Here is a 20,273-nt window from a genome sequence, read left to right on the forward strand (position 1 = left end):
TAAGTGCTCCCATAAGCAACACAGGAAGTGCACATATATAATTCAAGTGCCTCATGAACAGCTTTCATTTAGAACTGATCAAACAACCCAAATCACTTCAAAGAGACACAGACTCAAGAACAAAGAAAATCACTATGCACCAGAACGTTATATCAGAAACTGGCTGCCTATCTCAAGTAGGAAAGAAAGAGGGTTGATGATGAATCTTTATTTAGGGCATAACTTTAAATTTTATAATTCTAGCAAAGCTATGTGCATTCACTAACATCTGCAACAACACACCCTATTAACCAATTACACAAAATCAGCTTGAACCAATTGAAGTCTAAAAAAAAACTGTGGATAGGAAGCTCATCATGATCCAGAATTGGATGAGCTCCATCTGCCATTGATTTGGCAATATTCCTGCAGAATAACAATCGTAGTTGGCGGTCAACTCCATGTTGAATGCCTTCAATATTGTGTCAATATTTCATTGTGAGATTAGTGTGGCCTCTCCAAAGTACAAGCCTGGACTGCCCAAAGGTCAAAATTCCTTCATGATTTTCACCCGTATAAAAAACTCATGTTTGGCACAGACCTATTTGCAGGAGGACCAGAAAGATGACCTCTTTAGGCACTAGTCTAATCTAACCTGGCAAAGGATCCATGAGCACAATATCCAAGATAACTGCTGGGGAAGTCAATGCAAGTTGATGTTCTGCTATTAACTATATGCAGAGACTTGCTGCAGAAATGACAGGTTCACCAGCTGGAATTTGTCGCCAAGTTTGTGACTGCCATTGTAATTTGGAGTACTTCTAAGACAACTGGTGTTAATTACACCTGGTCGACATACCAAAGTGGCTGAAAGCGAATATCGTCAAAAACAAATCCAGTTCATGACATTCACACTGCATCTTTCAGATTTCAGCTTTTCTGTAGTATAGCCTGCTCAAAATTGCAGAAACGTAGAATGCTGTTCAATTAAGGTTTTTAATCTTATCTGAGTTTATAATGACCCTTATGTCTTTTATGCTCAAAATGTTACTTTTCAAGATGGAGCTTTTTTCCCCCTTACGTATGCTTGCAAAATATATTACTAAGTCTACAATGCTGGATAGCTGTTAATAACATTTACCCAATGTATATTCTTTGTGGACTAAATTAGCGGTAGAATCCTTGCTATATTTAAAATGTACTTGATGCGTACTTGAGCAGTGACCTGACGATATATGGATGTAATACTGGAAGGCCAGATAATATTGGTTAAGTACAGGGTGGCACAGTGGTAGAGTTGCTGCACAGAGACTCGGGTTTGATCCTGACTATGGGTGTTGTCTGTAAGGAGTTTGGACACTCTCTCTGTGACCGTGTGGGTTTTCTCCAGATTTTCTGGTTTCCTCCCACACTCCAAAGGGGTGCAGGTTTGTAGGTTAACTGACTTCTGCAAACTGTCCCTAGTGTGTAGGATAGAACTAGTGAATGGGATGATCACTGGTTGGCATGTACTCGGTGGGCCGAAGGGCCGGTTTCCACACTATATCTCTAAATTAAGCTGAACTCCTTTTGACTGCCAGAGATTAACTGGGTTGAATAGCCTCCTCCTGTCAAATATTCTATAATTTTATATAGCAGAAGAGGCTGCCATTTGCTCCGTGTCTAGCTCAGCACTTGAAAGAATTAATCAGGTAGTCTCAGTTGGCTCTTTTCTACAATAGTGACAATACTGCTAACTTTTTTCCCCTAACTATTCATCCCATTATCCTTTGATCGTTAACAAATGTGCTTCTGTCACCCTCAGGCAATGCATTCCAGATTATAACAATTTGTTTCATTAAAGGAAGGCAAACTCAACATCTTGGCTTCATTATCTAAATTTTTGAAAATCACTGATGAGATTTGAAACAGCTTCATATTAGATTTATATACTAAAACTCTTGTTTGTTTGTTCCTGAACTACAGCCAAAACGGTACACGATAGCGCGTCAATTTTAGGCCCACCTTACTCACCGCCGTCCCTTTGGTGCTAATGGAAGTTTCATTTAAATCGGTGTTATCTTTTTTAAGTTATTCACGTTTTAAAGTCTAAATTTATCTCCTAGGGAGGGGGGGGAGGAGGGAGGGAGATGGAATGGGGGGGAGGGGGATGGAGTGGGGGGGGGGAGAAGGGGGATGGAGTGGGGGGGGAAAGGGGGATGGAGTGGGGGGGGGGAAGGGGGATGGAGTGGGGGGGGGGAAGGGGGATGGAGTGGGGGGGGGGAAGGGGGATGGAGTGGGGGGGTGAAGGGGGATGGAGTGGGGGGGAAGGGGGATGGAGTGGGGGGGGAGGGGGATGGAGTGGGGGGGGAGGGGGATGGAGTGGGGGGGAGGGGGGTGGAGTGGGGGGAGGGGGATGGAGTGGGGGGAGGGGGATGGAGTGGGGGGAGGGGGATGGAGTGGGGGGAGGAGGGGGATGGAGTGGGGGGGAGGGGGATGGAGTGGGGGGGAGGGGGATGGAGTGGGGGGAGGGGGATGGAGTGGGGGGGAGGGGGATGGAGTGGGGGGGAGGGGGATGTAGTGGGGATGGAGTGGGGGGGAGGGGGATGGAGTGGGGGGGGAGGGGGATGGAGTGGGGGGGGAGGGGGATGGAGTGGGGGGGGAGGGGGATGGAGTGGGGGGGGAGGGGGATGGAGTGGGGGGGGAGGGGGATGGAGTGGGGGAGATGGGGATGGAGTGGGGGGAGTAGTGGAGAGAGTGGAGTGGGGGGGGGGGGGGAAGGAGAAGGCCCAATTTACTCACCATTGGCCTGCGGTTCAAATTGTTGTTATATTTTAAAAGTTATTCACTTTTTAAACTTTAATAAATCCCTTTTCCATTTGCCCTGCCCGTCAGCCGTGTTCAACGTCACAATGGGAACCCAATGCGTCCGCGCCTGCACAGTTGGGGCCCCTAATACAGATGCTCCCCGACATACGATGCTTCGATTTACGATATTTGAACTTTGCGATGGTGCAAATGGCATCTTGCGTCACAGCGGTAAGATGGCCGCCGGATCCGAGCATGTGCAGTTGGGGGAGGGTTGCCGCTCGGAGGGGGGAGGCGGAACCTTTCCTTCTGCTGGCTGCTGCAATGGCCACCCGGGTCCGGAGTGAGTGGCTCCCTCTTTCCTTTCCCCGCCCCCCCTTCGCCCACCCCTGGCCCCGGGGGAGACTTCCCGGCTGACAACGGGTCCACGGGTCGTTAGTTGGGAGAGGGTTACCGGGCCCGCAGGAGAGGTTTGAACCCAACAGGGGTTGCTGGGCCTGCAGGAGAGATTTGGACCCAACGTGGGTTGCCGGGCTCGCAGGAGATGTTTGGACCCAACGTGGGTTGCCGGGCCCGCAGGAGAGCTTTGGACCCAACGTGGGTTGCCGGGCCCACAGGAGAGGTTTGCACGGAGAGCTGCCGGGCCTGCAGGAGAGGTTTGGGCCCAACGGTCCACGCCCAGCTAGTCATCTACAACAATTGCTCAATGACTTTGAATAACACTATTAAATCTCATAATTACCTTCTCTGATTTTAGGGGCAACACCCTAGTCGTTGTACTACTTTCACTGTTGTCCTGGTGAGTTTTATTGTCTGTATATCTCGTTTTCACCTAGCCCACAGCTAATAATGGACTATTTCCTTGATCATATTTTTGCATATCTTTCATTAATTTGTTCTATATCTCTCTATATCACCGTCTATTTCTTTTGTTTCCCTTTGCCCTGAAGTTCAGTCTGAAGCAGGATCTCGAACCGAAATGTCACTATTCCTTTTCCCCAGAGATGCTGCCTGACCCGTTGAGTTACTCCAGCTTTCTGTGTCTATCTTCGGTTTAAACTAACAACTACAGTTCCTTCCTACACTTCCTAAAAAAATGGAATTAATGTAGGATTAGTGTAAGTGGATGTTTAACGCTTGGCATAGATTCAGTGGGCGAAAGAGCCTGCTTCTAAGCTGTATAATTCTATAGCACTATGAGATTGACAATTATTTTTCCCTGGGATAAGGATCATTCTTTGAAGAGCACTTGAGGAAGCTTGTCCCGCACACTGTTTAGATGACAGATGATCTCACTAGGACGTTAGCAGTTGAAAAGGACTGACTGAGTAGATGTCAAGTCATTGTTTTCACTTAGTGAGACATAACTTTTTGGCGACAAAGACAACATGATATATGGGGATATGATGGGAAAGTGGACGAGCACAGATCTATCTATGGCAGTAAAGGGCTAGTATACTTTTTCTTATAGAAATGCATTAGTGGCTGCATTTTTTAAAAACCAGTAAGTGATCAGTGGTGGATAAATTGAGTTATTCATTTAACAGTGAATACAAAAACACATTTAATACAATGTAAATTACAAACAGACCAGGGCAGCACTGTGGTACAGTTAGTTGAGCTTTTGTCCCACGGCACCAGCTACCACAATTCAATTCTGGCCTTTGGTGCAGTGAGTTTGCACAATCTCCCTATGACTGTGCAGGTTTCTTAATTGTACACATGACACCTCAAACATGTTGAACTTCCCTCATTCCTTTCCGCTTTGTACGGTCTTGAAAAGCCAAGCCGGAAAACTTGGAATCATGGAATATAATACTGGAAAATTCCTCTCCGAGAAGGTGACCAATGCGAATCCATAAAATCATGTGGACCAAGTATTAGCTATAAAGACATAGTACATGATTGAATGTGTAGGAAGGAACTGCAGATGCTAGTTTACACCAAAGATAGACATAAAATGCTGGAGTGACTCAGCAGGACAGGCAGCATCTCTGGGTAAAAGGAAAGGGTGACGTTTGGGTCAAGACCCTTCTTCAGACTGAGGATAGGATACTGACATATGCTGCATCCTACCAAGCTCTCTTGAAAGCAAAGAGAGCCATCACCCATCACAGGATTATAAATCCCTATGAAACGAATTGCTGAACAATCTGTCAATTCCCACTCCTTTGCAGTTTAAACTCATCTCTACTGATCCTCCCCAATTTTAATCAAGAATAATCCATGAATAAGATTGTAATTGGCAAGCAATGTCATATCCTCCATTTACTTTATTATTTTCAAGGACTGGAGGTAACAATAATTATGCATATATTTAAAAAGGATTTTCCAGTTAAATGTTATTTAAACCTTAATGAGGTCTCCTGCAGCTTCATCCATTCTCTTAACTCAGGTAATAAAATTAAGTTTTGAATATTAGAATTTAAGCTCTTAACATAGGAAATACATTGGAAATGAAATGCTTCACAGTTTAATTGGAAATTATGTATCCCAGTAGAAGCATAGATAACCAATAAAAACATAATTCTTATTTTACTGTCACCATAAGGTCCGTATGCATTCCAGCTATTAATATCTGTACATATATAAACATCCTTAAATTAGAGCAACATTTTAATATCATATTTGAAAAAAGTTAAGTTTTAGTAGTTGTGACCACGCTTCAACAATTTTATAACCCTCCTACATCAACCTGGGGAATTTTCCTTCACATGCTTTGAAAAACAACTACTTCTGCAACGAGATGTCTAAGTTGTGGTCACCCTGTTATAGGTAAGATGTGGTTAAGCTGGAAAGAGTGCAGAAACGATTTGAGGATTCAAGGGCCTGATCTATAGGGAGAGGTTGAGCAGGCTAGGATTTTATTCCTTGGAGCGTAGGAGGATGAAGGATGATCTTTTAACGGTGTGTAAGATCATGAGTGGAATAGATAGGGTAGGAATAGATGACAGACACATAGACCTAGAATAGGGGAATCAAAATCCAGTGGATATAGGTTTTTTTTGGGGGGGGGGGGAAGAGGGGTAAAGATTTAATAGGAACCTGAGAGGCAACTTTTTATTACGTAAAGAGTTAATTGCAAGCGCTTTAGCATGGCCCATTAACAAAAGACTACCATAGTAAAGAAAAAAAAGATTAGAAGATGCAATTTTTTCTCAGTTCAGAATAAAAAGGATTATTTGAACTCAAACAACAAGTCAAGAGTTTACAAGTCAAATGTTTGTCTCTTGTAGAGTTAATACTGATACATGGTAAGTAAGCAGAATTTGATATTAGTGGCTGTTCAGGGAAATTGTTCTAATGGGATATTATTATATTTATGCAAAAATATAATTTGCAGCGATCATAAATCCTCAATACATCCAAGAGCAGCAAAATAGCCTCCAATATTGCATCTACATAAACTAAAAGAAACAGGTGTTTCATTTAATTAAAGAAAAAATGGACATTAATCTTTTAAAGTGATCAACAAAGCAAGTACTGTTCAGTTTGGATAATTTAGAATGGATAATCTCCTACCCAGGGCTCCCATGATAAAACATGCAAGGCACACTTTAAATTACATACTTTTAAATAAATTATTGTTGAAATTTTTGGCAAGTACAGATTCCCAGCAGTTTTAATAGAGTGGCAAGTATACCCAATTGCTTGAATCTGTGTTTTACTAATTGCTTCTGGTTAGGAATTAAGTCATTTTTTCTTAAATTGTCAAAATATATATTTTAATCCTGATTCAATTATTTGAATGCTATGAAACAATGGGGATGTTATGTCTTCAGTGGATGAACTGAATGGACAATCTGAACGGATGACATTATTAAACCAGATGCAAGCGACTGCAAATGTTGTCATCTTGAGCCAAAAAAAACTGCTGGAAGAACTCAGCAGGTCAGGCAGCAACTGTGGAGGGAAATGGACAAACCACATTTCGAGTTGGGAACATTTCTCCCCATAGATGCTGTCTGCCCACTGAATTCCTCTAGCACTTTATTTTTTGCATTTTATTGAATTAGTTGGCCACAGCATGAATGTCATACCTCTTTCTGCATTTAGTTTCACAAAATAGAACAATGGTAAAATAGAACAATGGTAAAATGTCAAGCAAATTTATAAACCCTTACATAATTCACACAATATTATGCATTGGTCTTCATTTTCCACAATAAAACAAATTATTTGAACAGAAAATGACTGAAGAGAAGGTAGAGAGAAAATGCTGAATATAGGTCAATGATAAAGAATAATCCAAAAGTATTTTTCAAAGGAAAGAGATAATTAAAATATTAAAATGATTTTGTATTGGTCTTAAATAAAGGAACATTGCTAACACAGCAGAAAAAAAGGGACAATCACAAATACTGTAAAAATAGAATAAACCCATCTTGAGGTTAGCAGTACTAGAAAAAGCCAGAGTCCACACATGAAGCACCATGGGTTACTGAGAAAAGATGGGGTACATTAAGATATCCCTTCATTAGGTGTGAATCAGTGCTTAAGGACTAAAGGATGCTAATGTTTTGCCTGTTCAAAAAAGATAAACCTGATAATTTAAGGCCAACCAACCTTATAGGATTTACAATGCACCTTCACCATACTTGTGCATATGACAATAAACTCAACTTGACTCTGAATCATAAAGCTGTGGATTCAAGTCATATTCCAAGGATTTGAGACGTTTTACAAGAGCAAAAAACAGTTGAGATTTTAAAGTAGCCTTTTTTGAGAAATGAAACTGCAGAAACCAGGTAAAGTCACGTACCTTCTGTACTCAGGCCTGGACTGGAAGTGAATTTTGCCACATCAACAATCTTCACGGCAAATTGCTGTCCTGTTTCTCTGTTAATACATCGCCGCACAACACTGAATGGTCCTCTGAAATTCAAAAATATACAAAATTTAACCATGTACTTTTTTGAAAAAGGCCTATAGGTACTAAATGCTCAAAAGGAAGCTGAATTAATGGACAGAAGCACCATACGTGAACTGTACATTCAAGCCTACAGAAGATCAATATAAATTAAAAATTACAAGAATTTGCTTTCATCAATATATTTGTACACAAAGCAGATTCTCCTCTTACACTACTTTAACATTGCAACCAATTTCCAATAAAATATTATTTGCGATGTCCTCATATTAATTATCTACCTGCAGCGATCAGATTTCTGGAGACAACTATAAGTTGTAATTTTAAAAAAACAAATCAAAACATTAATGAATTAATTAGATGAATTTCCTACTTATTCAGTTGACTACGAGGAACTCTGACATTCCACTGTCAGCTGTCACTGTCACTCTGGCATTCCACTGAGCTCTATCATTTTGCATTAACCAGCTCATTTGTCAGGTAGCATGTTAATTCTATAGAATATGCAAAGGACAGATGATAGTTACATAACCAGCATTTTATCAAGTGCATGCACTAGGAGAAACTCAATAAATTTATAGGCATTGGGCATCAACATATCATAGTACGATGTAAGTGACCATTTGACCCATCGAATCAATGCTGGCTCTCAGAGCCATCTCAGTAATCCTATTCCCCCACTTCTATCTGCAACCTATTTTCTCTCTAATTAATTCCTCATCGCCCCACCCAACGCACACGTTTATCCTGAAACACAAAGGAGTAATTTACATAAGCAATTAATCTATAGCAGGACTTTAAGATGTGAAAGGAAATGAAAGCAACCCAGGGAAGACCACGTTGTCACAGGAAAAACCTGCAAATTTCAAACAGGCAGTGGAGGTCAGGATTGAAGCCAGGCTGCAGGATATGCGAGGCAATCGCCGCACCTGTTGTGCAGGAGCAGTTCATCAGTAAAGATGCGCATCCCAACCCTAATACTAAAATTAGCAGCTTTAGCTCCTTCTAATTCATTTAAATACAACAGTTCCAGCAAAAGAGGACATCTAAAAGAGCCATTAAAATCTATAGCCAAGCAGAAGGGACAATTTCCTTCAGATTATCTGGTTTTGGACCAGCAAGATACAGTCCAAATAAATGCCTTGTTAATTGAACAGACAAAGAATTGTAGAAATTATATCATAATTTTTAAATGGTCGACTATTATTGGGACTAACTTGAACTATGAAAAAATGAAAAGCAACCTATTTATCATTACAATAAAGGAGTCAATTGGCAGAAATTTGTATCACAAAATACAGCTATTTATTCCCTCCCTCCCCATTCTTGTCCAAGTTCTTTGAAAAAGCCACTTTGAATTAGTTCCACTTTCCTGCACTTTATCCATAGGCATACAAATTATGACACAAACTGCTGGAGTAACTCAGCGGGACAGACAGCATCTCTGGAGAGAAGGAATAGGTGACGTTTCGGTCAGACCCTTCTTCAGACTGATGTCAGGGGAATGGACGAGACAGATAGAATGTAGTCGGAGGCAGTGAGACAGGTGGAAGAACTAGGAAGGGGGAAAGGATGGAGAGAGAGAGAGGGAATGCAAGGTTTGAAGTTAGAGAAGTCAATGTTCATACCGCTGGGGTGTAAGCCACCCAAGCGAAATATGAGGTGCTGTTCCTCCAATTTGCGCTGGGCCTCACTCTGACAATGGAGGAGGCCCAAGACAGAAAGGTCAGATTGGGAATGGGAGGGGGAGTTAAAGTGCTGAGCAATCGGGAGATCAGGTAGGTTAAGGCAGACTGAGCGGAGGTATTCAGCGAAATGATTGCCGAGTCTGCGCTTGGTCTCGCCGATGTACAGGAATTGACACCTGGAACAGCAGATACAGTATATGAGGTTGGAGAAGGTGCAAGTGAACCTCTGCCTCACCTGAAAAGACTGTCGGGGTCTTTGGGTGGAGTCGAGGGGGAGGTAAAGGGACAGGTGTTGCATCTCCTGCGGTTGCAGGGGAAAGTACCTGGGGAGGGGGTGGTTTGGGTGGGAAGAGACGATTTGACCAGGGAGTTGCGGAGGGAACGATCTCTGCGGAAAGCAGAAAGGGGTGGAGATGGGAAGATGTGGCCAGTAGTGGCGAAAATGGAGGATTATATGCTGTGAGCTACGGCTGATGGGGTGGAATATAAGGACAGGGGGGACTCTGTCCTTGTTACGAATGGGGGGGAGGGGGAGCAAGAGCAGAGCTGCGGGATATCAAGGAGACCCTTGTGAGAGCCTCATTTATAATGGAAATGGAGAACCCCCGTTTCATAAAGAATGAGGACATTTCCAATGCCCTGGTGTGGAAAACCTCATCCTGGGCGCAGATGGTGGAATTGGGAGGAGATAGTCTTCACAGGAAGCAGGATGGGAAGATGTGTAGTCTGGATAGCTATGGGAGTCAGTGGGTTTGTAGTAGATGTCGGTCAATAGTCTATCTCCTGTGATGGAGACGGTGAGATCTAGAAATGGTAGGGAGATGTCAGAGATGGTCCAAGTGAATACAAGTTATTCCTGTTCAAATATTTTCTTTTCACCCTTTCATGAAATGCATTCCAGATCATGCAAGATATCCCCAATGTACTTTAATCAATAAATAGTACAATTGACAATGCATTGTTGGCCTAAGGAACAACATCAAGAGAAGTAAATGAAATGGTATGATTATAAAAATGATTTAATTCTTCAGTTTAATAAATAATGTTCAATAAAAAAGTGGACTTGCATTAAAAAAACAATTTAATGCAGAAATAAAGCCAGGCACACTTATTTTATAAAAATACATAAATCACAGGATTACAAAATAGAATAATACCTTAATAAAAATAACTGACACTTTCTAAACTTTGTTTATTCATATGTAACTTCACATAAGATTTGTTGCATGTGTATTCCAATTAATGGCTTATGATATAATAAATCCATTACTGCTGTTCAGGTTATACCCAACATTCATGCAAGAATGAAAAACAAAAGTGCACTTTTTAGTGTAAAATATAATGCCTTGTATAAATTAAAGATAAAGATAATGTCTGTAGCTATAGGACCAATTCCCAGGGATGTTAGTTGCTTGTGCTAATGGATGACAGATCCAAATCTGTTTACCATTTGACAGTTTATGACTGTCAAGCTTATGACTTAAAGGATCATGCACAGGGCGGCACGGTAGCGCAGCGGTAGAGTTGCTGCTTTACAGCGAATGCAGCGCCGGAGACTCAGGTTCGATCCTGACTACGGGTGCTGCACTGTAAGGAGTTTGTACGTTCTCCCCGTGACCTGCGTGGGTTTTCTCCGAGATCTTCGGTTTCCTCCCACACTCCAAAGACGTACAGGTATGTAGGTTAATTGGCTGGGTAAATGTAAAAATTGTCCCTAGTGGGTGTAGGATAGTGTTAATGTACGGGGATCGCTAGGCGGCACGGACTTGGAGGGCCGAAAAGGCCTGTTTCCGGCTGTATATATATGATATGATATGATATGATAAAACACAACAAGCAGTGCTGCCAAATAGTTCTTGACAAAAGTAAATCCATTGTTAATGTTTTAAGTATTGAAAATAATCTATTCAATTGCATATAAAAGTCATTGATCCCAACTGCAGCAGATGTATTTATTTTACATTGGCTAGGAAGGTAACTAGAATTTGATAGCCTGGATCTTACAACAGCAATGTTGGCATAATCCATCAGTGCTCACAGTTGGTATCCAGAGAAAATGATGGCCACAGGGACTTTTGAACATGCAGTTTAATAAGGAAATCACCAAAGCTGTTGGTAGTGATTAAGCACCCATCCACGATTTATGCTTTTTGTGCCTTTCTCCAAAAGAATAGTGGGGGGAAAAATCGCTTGAATTGATGCAAAAGAAACGTATTTAGAGCATATGCTGGTTGTAAAATAAAAGCCTTATACTTTGAGGTTCAAGTTTCTAAAATGGTGTACAAACCCACAATTACAGACAAGCTCATATTTTCTCACATATACAATTCAGAGGCAAGGATTTTAAAATCATTCTTTATGTTTTGTTATGATATCTTAAGTATGTATGTGCATCCTCAAATCAATTCAAAGATACAAATTATTTGGTCATCTCCACTATACAATAAAATGGTTGATTTGACATTTTTTTTAGGATATCACAATTTTTAATTACATTTTGAAATAATTGGATAATTTCCTTACTAATATGTGATTTGCATGTTTCACGTCATTGCAACTCCTGAACTGCATAACTCCCCTAGACCACCTGACAGCAACAGATTTCACAAATGGGAGTTCCTCTTGCCAGGAATTGTTGGTTCTGCACAGCAAATTTCTTCAAGGTGAGCAAAGAGAACTATTGCTTTGCAGCTGATAGTAAATTTGTCAAATAGCTGCCCATCACATTTTGGAATATTTATTCAACTGGTATTTTAAATATAATAAAAGTTATTTTTACTATTAAACACCAAAAACTTTAACAATTGAGTAGTTGCCAGATTAAAGGGGTGTTTTTATTTGAAACTGCAACTACAGTTTCACATATGCGTTCCTAAAAATATGCTTTTGTTATTCCTTTGCTCAATGCAAACATGGCATTTAGCACTTGGCACATTACACAAATATTTAACACATTTGGAGTCAAAGTATAACAATTTTCAATGCTCAGAAAAGTAATCAATTTACTAAATGCTTTAAATGTTGGTTAATGGATAACTGCAGCCAATTGTAAATAAATTCAAGTCAGGACAGTAACGTGACAAAGTTGATTAAGAAAATAACTGCAGATGCTGGTACAAATCGAAGGTATTTATTTCACAAAATGCTGGAATAACTCAGCAGGTCAGGCAGCATCTCAGGAGAGAAGGAATGGGTGACATTTCATGAGGTGCTGTTCCTCCAATTTCCGGTGGGCCTCACTATGGCACTGGAGGAGGCCCATGACAGAAAGGTCAGACTGCGAGTGGGAGGGGGAGTTGAAGTGCTCAGGTTGGTTAAGGCGGACTGAGCAAAGGTGTTGAGCGAAACGATCGCCAAGCCTGCGTTTGGTTTTGCCGAATGTAAAGAAATTGACATCTAGAGCAGCGGATGCAATAGATGAGGTTGGAGGAGGTGCAGGTGAACCTCTGTCTCACCTGGAAAGACTGTTTGGGTCCTCGGATGGAGTTGAGGTGGGAGGTAAAGGGACAGGTGTTGCTTTTCCTGCGGTTGCAGGGGAAAGTGCCCGGGGATGGAGTGGTTTGGGTTGGAAGGGACGAGTGGACCAGGAAGTTACGGAGGGAACGGTCTCTGCGGAACGCAGAAAGGGGAGGGGATGGGACGATGTGGCCAGAAGTGGGATCCCGTTGTAGGTGATGGAAATGTTGGAGGATGATTTGTTGGATACACTGGCTGATGGGGTGGAAGGTGAGAACGAGGGGGATTCTGTCCTTGTTACGAATGGGGAGAGGGGGAGTAAGAGTGGAGCTGCGGGATGCAGAAGAGGCCCTGGTGAAAGCCTCATCTATAACGGAAAAGGGGAAGCCCCGTTTCCTGAATAACGAAGACATCTCTGATGCCCTAGTGTGAAACACCTCATCCCGGGCGCAGATGCGGCGTAGACGGAGGAATTGGGAGTAGGGGATAGACTTTTTGCAGGAGACAGGATGGGAAGAAGTGTAGTCCAGATAGCTATGCGGGTCAGTGGGTTCATTGTAGATGTCAGTCACTAGTCTGTCTCCTGTGATGGAGATGGTGAGGTCCAGAAACGGGAGGAAGATGTCAGAGATAGTCCAAGTATATTTAAGAGCAGGATGGAAATTGGAAGTAAAGTGTATGAAGTCAGTGAGATCTGCATGGGTCCAAGAGGTAGCACCAATGCAGTCGTCGATGTCGCGGAGGTAGAGTTCGGGGATGCGGCCAGTGTACGTCCGGAACAGGGATTGTTCGATGTACCCGACAAAGAGGCAGGCATGGCTAGGGCCCATACGAGTGCCCATAGCTACGCCTCTGGTTTGGAGGAAGTGGGAGGAGTCAAAGGAGAAGTTGTTACGGGTAAGAACCAGCTCTGCTAGGCGGAGGAGAGTGTTAGTAGATGGGAAATGGGTGGTTCTCCGGTCGAGGAAGAAACGGAGGGCTTCAAGACCATCCTTGTGGGGGATGGAAGTGTAGAGTGACTGGACATCCATGGTAAAGATGAGGCAGTGGGGGCCTGGAAACCGGAAGTTATCGAGGAGATAGAGAGCATGTGAGGTGTCTTGGACGTAGGTGGGGAGGGATTTGACCAGGGGGGATAGGATGGAGTCGAGGTAGGTGGAAATACGTTCGGTGGGACATGAACAGGCAGAAACAATGGGTCTGCCGGGACAGTTCTGGTTATGGATTTTAGGTAGGAGGTAAAATCGGCGAAACCAAACGCAGGCTCGGCGATCGTTTCGCTCAACACCTTCGCTCAGTCTGCCTTAACCAACCTGATCTCCCGGTGGCTGAGCACTTCAACTCCCCCTCCCAGTCTGACCTTTCTGTCATGGGCTTCCTCCAGTGCCATAGTGAGGCCCACCGGAAATTGGAGGAACAGCACCTCATATTTCGCTTGGGAAGCTTGCAGCCCAGCGGTATGAACATTGACTTCTCCAACTTTAGATAGTTCCTCTGTCCCTCTCTTCCCCTCCCCCTTCCCAGTTCTCCCTCTATCTTCCTGTCTCCACCTATATCCTTCCTTTGTCCCGCCCCCCCGACATCAGTCTGAAGAAGGATCTCGACCCGAAACATCACGCATTCCTTCTTTCCTGAGATGCTGCCTGACCTGCTGAGTTACTCTAGCATTTTGTGACAAAGTTGATTGATAAGCTGCCTCATAGCTCCAATGACCAGGGTTCAATTCTGACCTCCGGTGTTGACCATGTGCAAAGGAACTTGGGAGCTCTGGTGCAGGACTCCCAAAAGGCTATTTTGCAGGTTGAGTCGGTGGTAAGGAATGCAAAAACAATGTTAGCATATATTTCCAGACGACTAGAATGTAAAAGCAAGGATGTAATGCAGAGGCTTGTCAGGCCACATTTGAAACATTGCGAGCAGTATTCTGCCCCATTACAGAGGAAGAATGCGCTGGCGTTGGGGGAGGGTCCAGAGGAGGTTTACAAGAATGATCCCGGGGATAATTGAGTCAATGTGCGAGGAGCGCTTGATGGCTCTGAGCGTGTTCTCGCTGGAGTTTAGAAGGATGAGGTGGGATCTCAGTGAAAGGCCTAGATGGTGTGGACGTGGAGAGGATGTTTCCAGTAGTAAGAGCCTATAACCAGAGGGTACAGCCTCTAAATAAAAGGATGTATTTTTAGAATGATGAGGAAGCATTTCTTTAACCAGAGGTGGACTAAACTGGAATTAATTGCCACAAACAGCTGTTGAAGCCAAGTCATTGGGTGTTTTTTAAAGAGGAGATTGATAGGTTCTTGATGAGTAAGGACATCAAAGGTTATGGGGGGAGAAGGCAAGAGAATGGGGTCGAAAGCGAAAAATGAAACAGCCACGATCGATTGGCAGAGCAGGCTCGATGGGCCAAATGGCCTACTTCTGCTCCTACGTCTTACGGTCTTATGTACAGTTTACATGTTCTCCCTGACCATGAGGTTTTCTCTTGATGCTTTGGTTTCACCCAGTTATTCAACTTGGTAGGTTAATTGACCATTATGAATTTCCCCAAGTTTACATGGGTGGTACAATCTGGAGTGAGCCAATACGAATGTCGGTGAAAAGGCTACTGAAAGTTTGTTGGGGAATGGGATTCTTTGTGAGTCAGCAAAGGCTTGATGTGCTGAATTGGTCTCCTTTGTAATAAAGGAATACGGAAATATCCAGATTCAGAGAACATGAAGATAATACTTGGAAGCAACAAAGATTGGAAGAATAAAGTGAAGTTAACAATACAAAAAGGAATGGAGAACTGTTAAACGATTAGAATAGTTCCTCGTGCTAGTGAGGGTAGGAACAGGGAGATAGGGGATCTGAATGTACGGCTGTGGAGTTGGTGCAGGAGGCAGGGATATAGATTTCTAGATCATTGGGATCTCTTCTGGGGCAAGGGTGACCTGCATAAAAGGGACGGGTTGCACTTTAATTGGAGGGACCGGTATTCTGGCAGGCAGGTTTGCTAGTGCTACACGGGTGGGTTTAAACGAAGCAGTGGGGGATGGAGTCAACAAAATGGAAGCCTATGCGTGCATTTAACGGGAGAGTGTAGGAAAGGTCCCATTTAAACTAACAGGGCAGGGGGATGGGAACCAATTCAAGGAGACAAAGGGTCATAAAAGGAGGACAGATGCAAAAGGTAATAAGAAAAACAAACCTGAAAGCTTTGTGCCTTAAAACGAGCATTCGTAAAATTCAATTCGATGAAGTTCAATTCAATGAATTGAATGTGCAGTTCGTAGTTAAGGAATATGATAGTTATAACAGCTAATATAAGCAAGGCTTGCTCTTGGGGAGCGGCCTGTCGGGGAGTGGCCTTGTCGAGGGAAGTGCCTTGTCGAGGGAAGTGTGAGTCTTTCGCTCGCGAGGAAGCTGAGGGAGGAGGCCATGCCAAAAGTTGGAGAGGGTGAGGCGATACAAGGAAATGGCAGGTAAACTGATTCGGTGTGATGTTTGCAGAATGTGGGAGGTCAGGGACACTGATGGTGCCTCTGGCTGCTACGAATGTGGTAAGTGTGTCCAGGATCAGCTCCTGAAGGACTGTGTTGGGGAACTGGAGAGCTAACTGGATGAACTCAGGACCATCCGAGAAATTGAGTCGTTCCTGGACAAGACCTTCAGTGAGATTGTTACACCGAAGGTACAGGAAGAGGAAAAGGTGGGCGAGGGTGAGGAAGGGAAGGAAGCTTGGAGTACAAGAGACCCCAGGGGTTGTTTCACTGGAAAACAGGTTCACCCTCTTGGAAGCTGTCGGGACAGAAGACACTGCCAGTTGAAAACACTCCGGCGCTGAACCAAAGCCGAAGAGACCGATGTCAGGCAGTGCCGTGGTAGTAGGGGACTCCATCGTGAGAGGTACGGACAGGGGTTTCTGCGGCAACAAGCGGGATTCAAGGATGGCGTGTTGCCTTCCTGGTGCCAGGATCCAGGATGTCATGGACCGAATGCAGTGCATCCTCAAGGATGAAGGTGAGCAGCTGGAAGTGGTAGCGCATGTCGACACAAACGACGTTGGGAAGAAGAGGAAAGATATTTTGTAGCATGACTTTAGAGAGCTCGGAAGGCTGAAAAGCAGGACCTCCAGGGTGGTTATCTCCGGTTTGCTTCCATTTCCTCGTGCTGGTGAGGGCAGGAACAGGGAGATACAGGACCTGAATGTGTGGCTGAGGAGCTGGTGCAGGGGGCAAGGATTTAGATTCTTGGACCACTGGGATCTGTTTTGGGGTAAGGGTGGATTGTACAAAAGGGACGGGTTGCACCTCAACAAGCAGGGGACCAGCATTCTGGCAGGCAGATTTGCCACTGCTACACGGGTGGTTTTAAACTAAATAGTGGGGGGCGGTGATTCAAATAGGAATGACAAGGATGGTGTGATTGGGAAAGAGAGTATAGGAATAATTAAGAAACACCCCAGAATTAACAGGACAGAAAGCTCACAAAGCAATAGGAGAGAATGGCCAAATATAATAGGAATCGATGTGGAAGCTCAGATGAGCAAAGGATTAATACTATAAATGAATGCGTGAAGTATAAGACGTAGAGTGGATGAGCTTGAGGCTCAGTTAGAGATTGGTAGGTATGACATTGTGGGGGTTACAGAGACGTGACTGCAGAAAATCAGGATTGGGAATTGAATATTCAGGGTTATACGTCCAATTGAAAGGACAGGCAGGTGGGCAGAGGAGGTGGGGTAGCTCTGTTGGTAAAGGATGGAATTCAGTCCCTTGCGAGGGTGACATTGGGACTGACGATGTAGTCACTGTGGATAGAGTTGAGGAATTGTAAGGGTAAAAAGACACTAATGGGAGTTATCTACAGACCTCCAAACTGTAGCTTGGATATAGGGTGTAAGTTGCAGCAGGAGTTAAAATTGGCATGTAACAAAGGTAATGCCACTGTAGTTATGGGGGATTTCAATATGCAGGTAGACTGGGAAAATCAGGTTGGTTCTGGACCCCAAGAAAGGGAATTTGTAGAGTGCCTCTGGGATGGATTCTTAGAGTAACTTGTACTAGAGCCTACCAGAGAGAAGGCAATTCTGGATTTAGTATTGTCCAATGAACCAGATTTAATACGGGAACTTAAGGTAAAGGAACCGCTTGGAGATAGTGACCATAATATGATTAGTTTTAATCTGCAATTTGAGGGGGAGAAGGTTAAACTAGGAATGTCAGTGTTGCAGTTGAACAAAGGGAACAAAGGCATAAGAGAGGAGCTGGCCAAGGTCGAATGGAAAAGGTTCCAAGCAGGAATGACGGTGGAACAGCAATGGCAGGAATTTCTGGGCGTAATGCAGAAGATGGAGGATCATTTCATTCCAAAGATGAAGAAAGATCCAAGGGGAGTAGGAGGCAACAGTGGTTGACAAGGAAAGTTAGAGATGGAGAGATGGAATAAAACTAAAAGAAAAAATGTATAAGATAGCAGAGAGTAGCGGGAAGCCAGAGGAGTGGGCAACTTTCAAAGGACAACAGAAGATAGCAAAAAGGGCAATAGGGGCTGAAAAGATGAGGTACGAAGCGAAGCTGGCCAAGAATATAAAGGACAGTAAAAGCTTCTTTCGGTATGTTAAGAGAAAAAGATTAGTAAAGACAAATGTGGGTCCCTTGAAGGCAGAAACGAGTGAAATTATTATGGGTAACAAGGAAATGGCGGAAGAGTTGAACAGGTACTTCGGATCTGTCTTCACTAAGGAAGACACAAACAATCTCCCAGATGTACTCGTGGATAGAGGATCAAGGGAGACAGAGGAACTGAAAGAAATTTGCATTCGGCGAGAAATAGTATTGGGTAGACTGATGGGACTGAAGGCTGATAAATCCCCAGGGCCTGATGGTCTGCATCCCAGGGTACTCAAGGAGGTGGCTCAAGAAATCGTGGACACATTGGTGATCATTTTCCAAAGTTCAATAAATTCAGGATCAGTTCGTGTGGATTGGTAGCTAATGTTATGCCACTTTTCAAGAAAGGAGCGAGAGAGAAAACAGGGAATTATAGACCAGTTAGCTTGACATCAGTGGTAGGGAAGATGCTGGAGTCAATTATTAAAGAGGTAATAATGGCGCATTTGATTAGCAGTAAAAGAATTGGTCCAAGTCAGCATGGATTTATGAAGGGGAAATCCTGCTTGACTAATCTTCTGGAATTTTTTGAGGATGTGATAAGTAAAAATGGATGCAGGAGAGCGAGTGGATGTGGTGTATCTAGACTTTCAGAAAGTCTTTGACAAGGTACCACACAGGAGATTGGTGAGCAAAATTAGAGCACATGGTATTGGGAGTAGGGTATTGACATGGATAGAGAATTGGTTGGCAGACAGGAAGCAAAGAGTAGGAATAAACAGGTCATTTTCAGAATGGCAGGCAGTGGAGAATGGAGTGCCGCAAGGCTCGGTGCTGGGGCCGCAACTATTTACAATATATATTAATGATTTGGATGATGGAATTAGAAGTAACACTAGCAAGTTTGCGGATGACACAAAGCTGGTCACAAGGTTAATCCCTGGAATGGAGAGACTGTCATATGAGGAAAGATTGGAAAGACTGGGCTTGTATTCACTGGAGTTTAGAAGGATAAGAGGGGATCTTATAGAGACGTATAAAATCATAAAAGGACTAGACAAGCTAGATGCAGGAAAAATGTTCCCAATGTTGGGGGAGTCCAGAACCAGGGGCCGCAGTCTAAGAATAAAGGGGAGGCCATTTAAAGCTGAGGTGAGAAGAAACTTTTTCACCGAGAGAGTTGTGAATTTGTGGAATTCTCTGCCACAGAAGGACAATTCACTGGATGAATTTAAAGGAGAGTTAGATAGAGCTCTAGGGGCTAGTGAAATCAAGGGATATGGGGAGAAGGCAGGCACAGGTTACTGATTGTAGATGATCAGCCATGATCACAATGAATGGCCGTGCTGGCTCAAAGGGCCAAATGGCCTCCTACTGCACCTATTTTAAACAAATAAACAAATACAGTTGGAATTACAGAGGCATGGTTCCATGGTGACCAAGGCCGGGAGCTAAACATGCAGGGGTATTCGATATTCAGGAAGGATAGACAGAAAGGAAGAGGAGGTGGGGTGGCATTGCTGGTTAAAGAGGAGATTGATGCAATAGGTGAGGCATTAGCTTGGATGCTGTAGAATCAGTATGGGTAGAACTGCAAAAGGGCAGAAAATGCTTGTTGGAGTTGCATACAGACCACCAAACAGCAGTAGGAAGGTTAGGGATAGCATCAAGCAGGAAATTAGGGATGTGTGTAGCAAAGATACAGCAGTTATCATGGGTGACTTTAATCTACATGTAGATTGGGCCAACCAAATTGGTAGCAGTTCTGAGGAGGAGGATTTCCTGGAATGAAAACGGGATTTTTTTTAAACCAAGATGTAGAAGAACCAACTAATGGACAGGCCACCCTAGACTGGGTATTGTGTAATGAGGAAGGATTAGTTAGCGATCTTGTTGCGCAAA

General features: G+C 43.4%; 1 protein-coding gene across 7 annotated transcripts in view; it reads right to left on the bottom strand.

Annotated features, from left to right (window-relative positions):
• The window catches only part of caska (calcium/calmodulin-dependent serine protein kinase a), a 211,220-nt gene that overhangs the window by 165,950 nt on the left and 24,997 nt on the right, over positions 1-20,273 (bottom strand). For all 7 annotated transcript variants that reach the window (XM_078409215.1, XM_078409214.1, XM_078409211.1 and 4 more), the window contains exon 2: positions 7,529-7,641. In XM_078409215.1, the coding sequence (XP_078265341.1) occupies positions 7,529-7,641 (113 nt within the window). The remainder of the gene's footprint in view (positions 1-7,528; positions 7,642-20,273) is intronic.

The sequence above is a fragment of the Rhinoraja longicauda genome, chromosome 12, assembly GCF_053455715.1.
Source record: "Rhinoraja longicauda isolate Sanriku21f chromosome 12, sRhiLon1.1, whole genome shotgun sequence".
Lineage (NCBI taxonomy): Eukaryota > Metazoa > Chordata > Chondrichthyes > Rajiformes > Arhynchobatidae > Rhinoraja > Rhinoraja longicauda.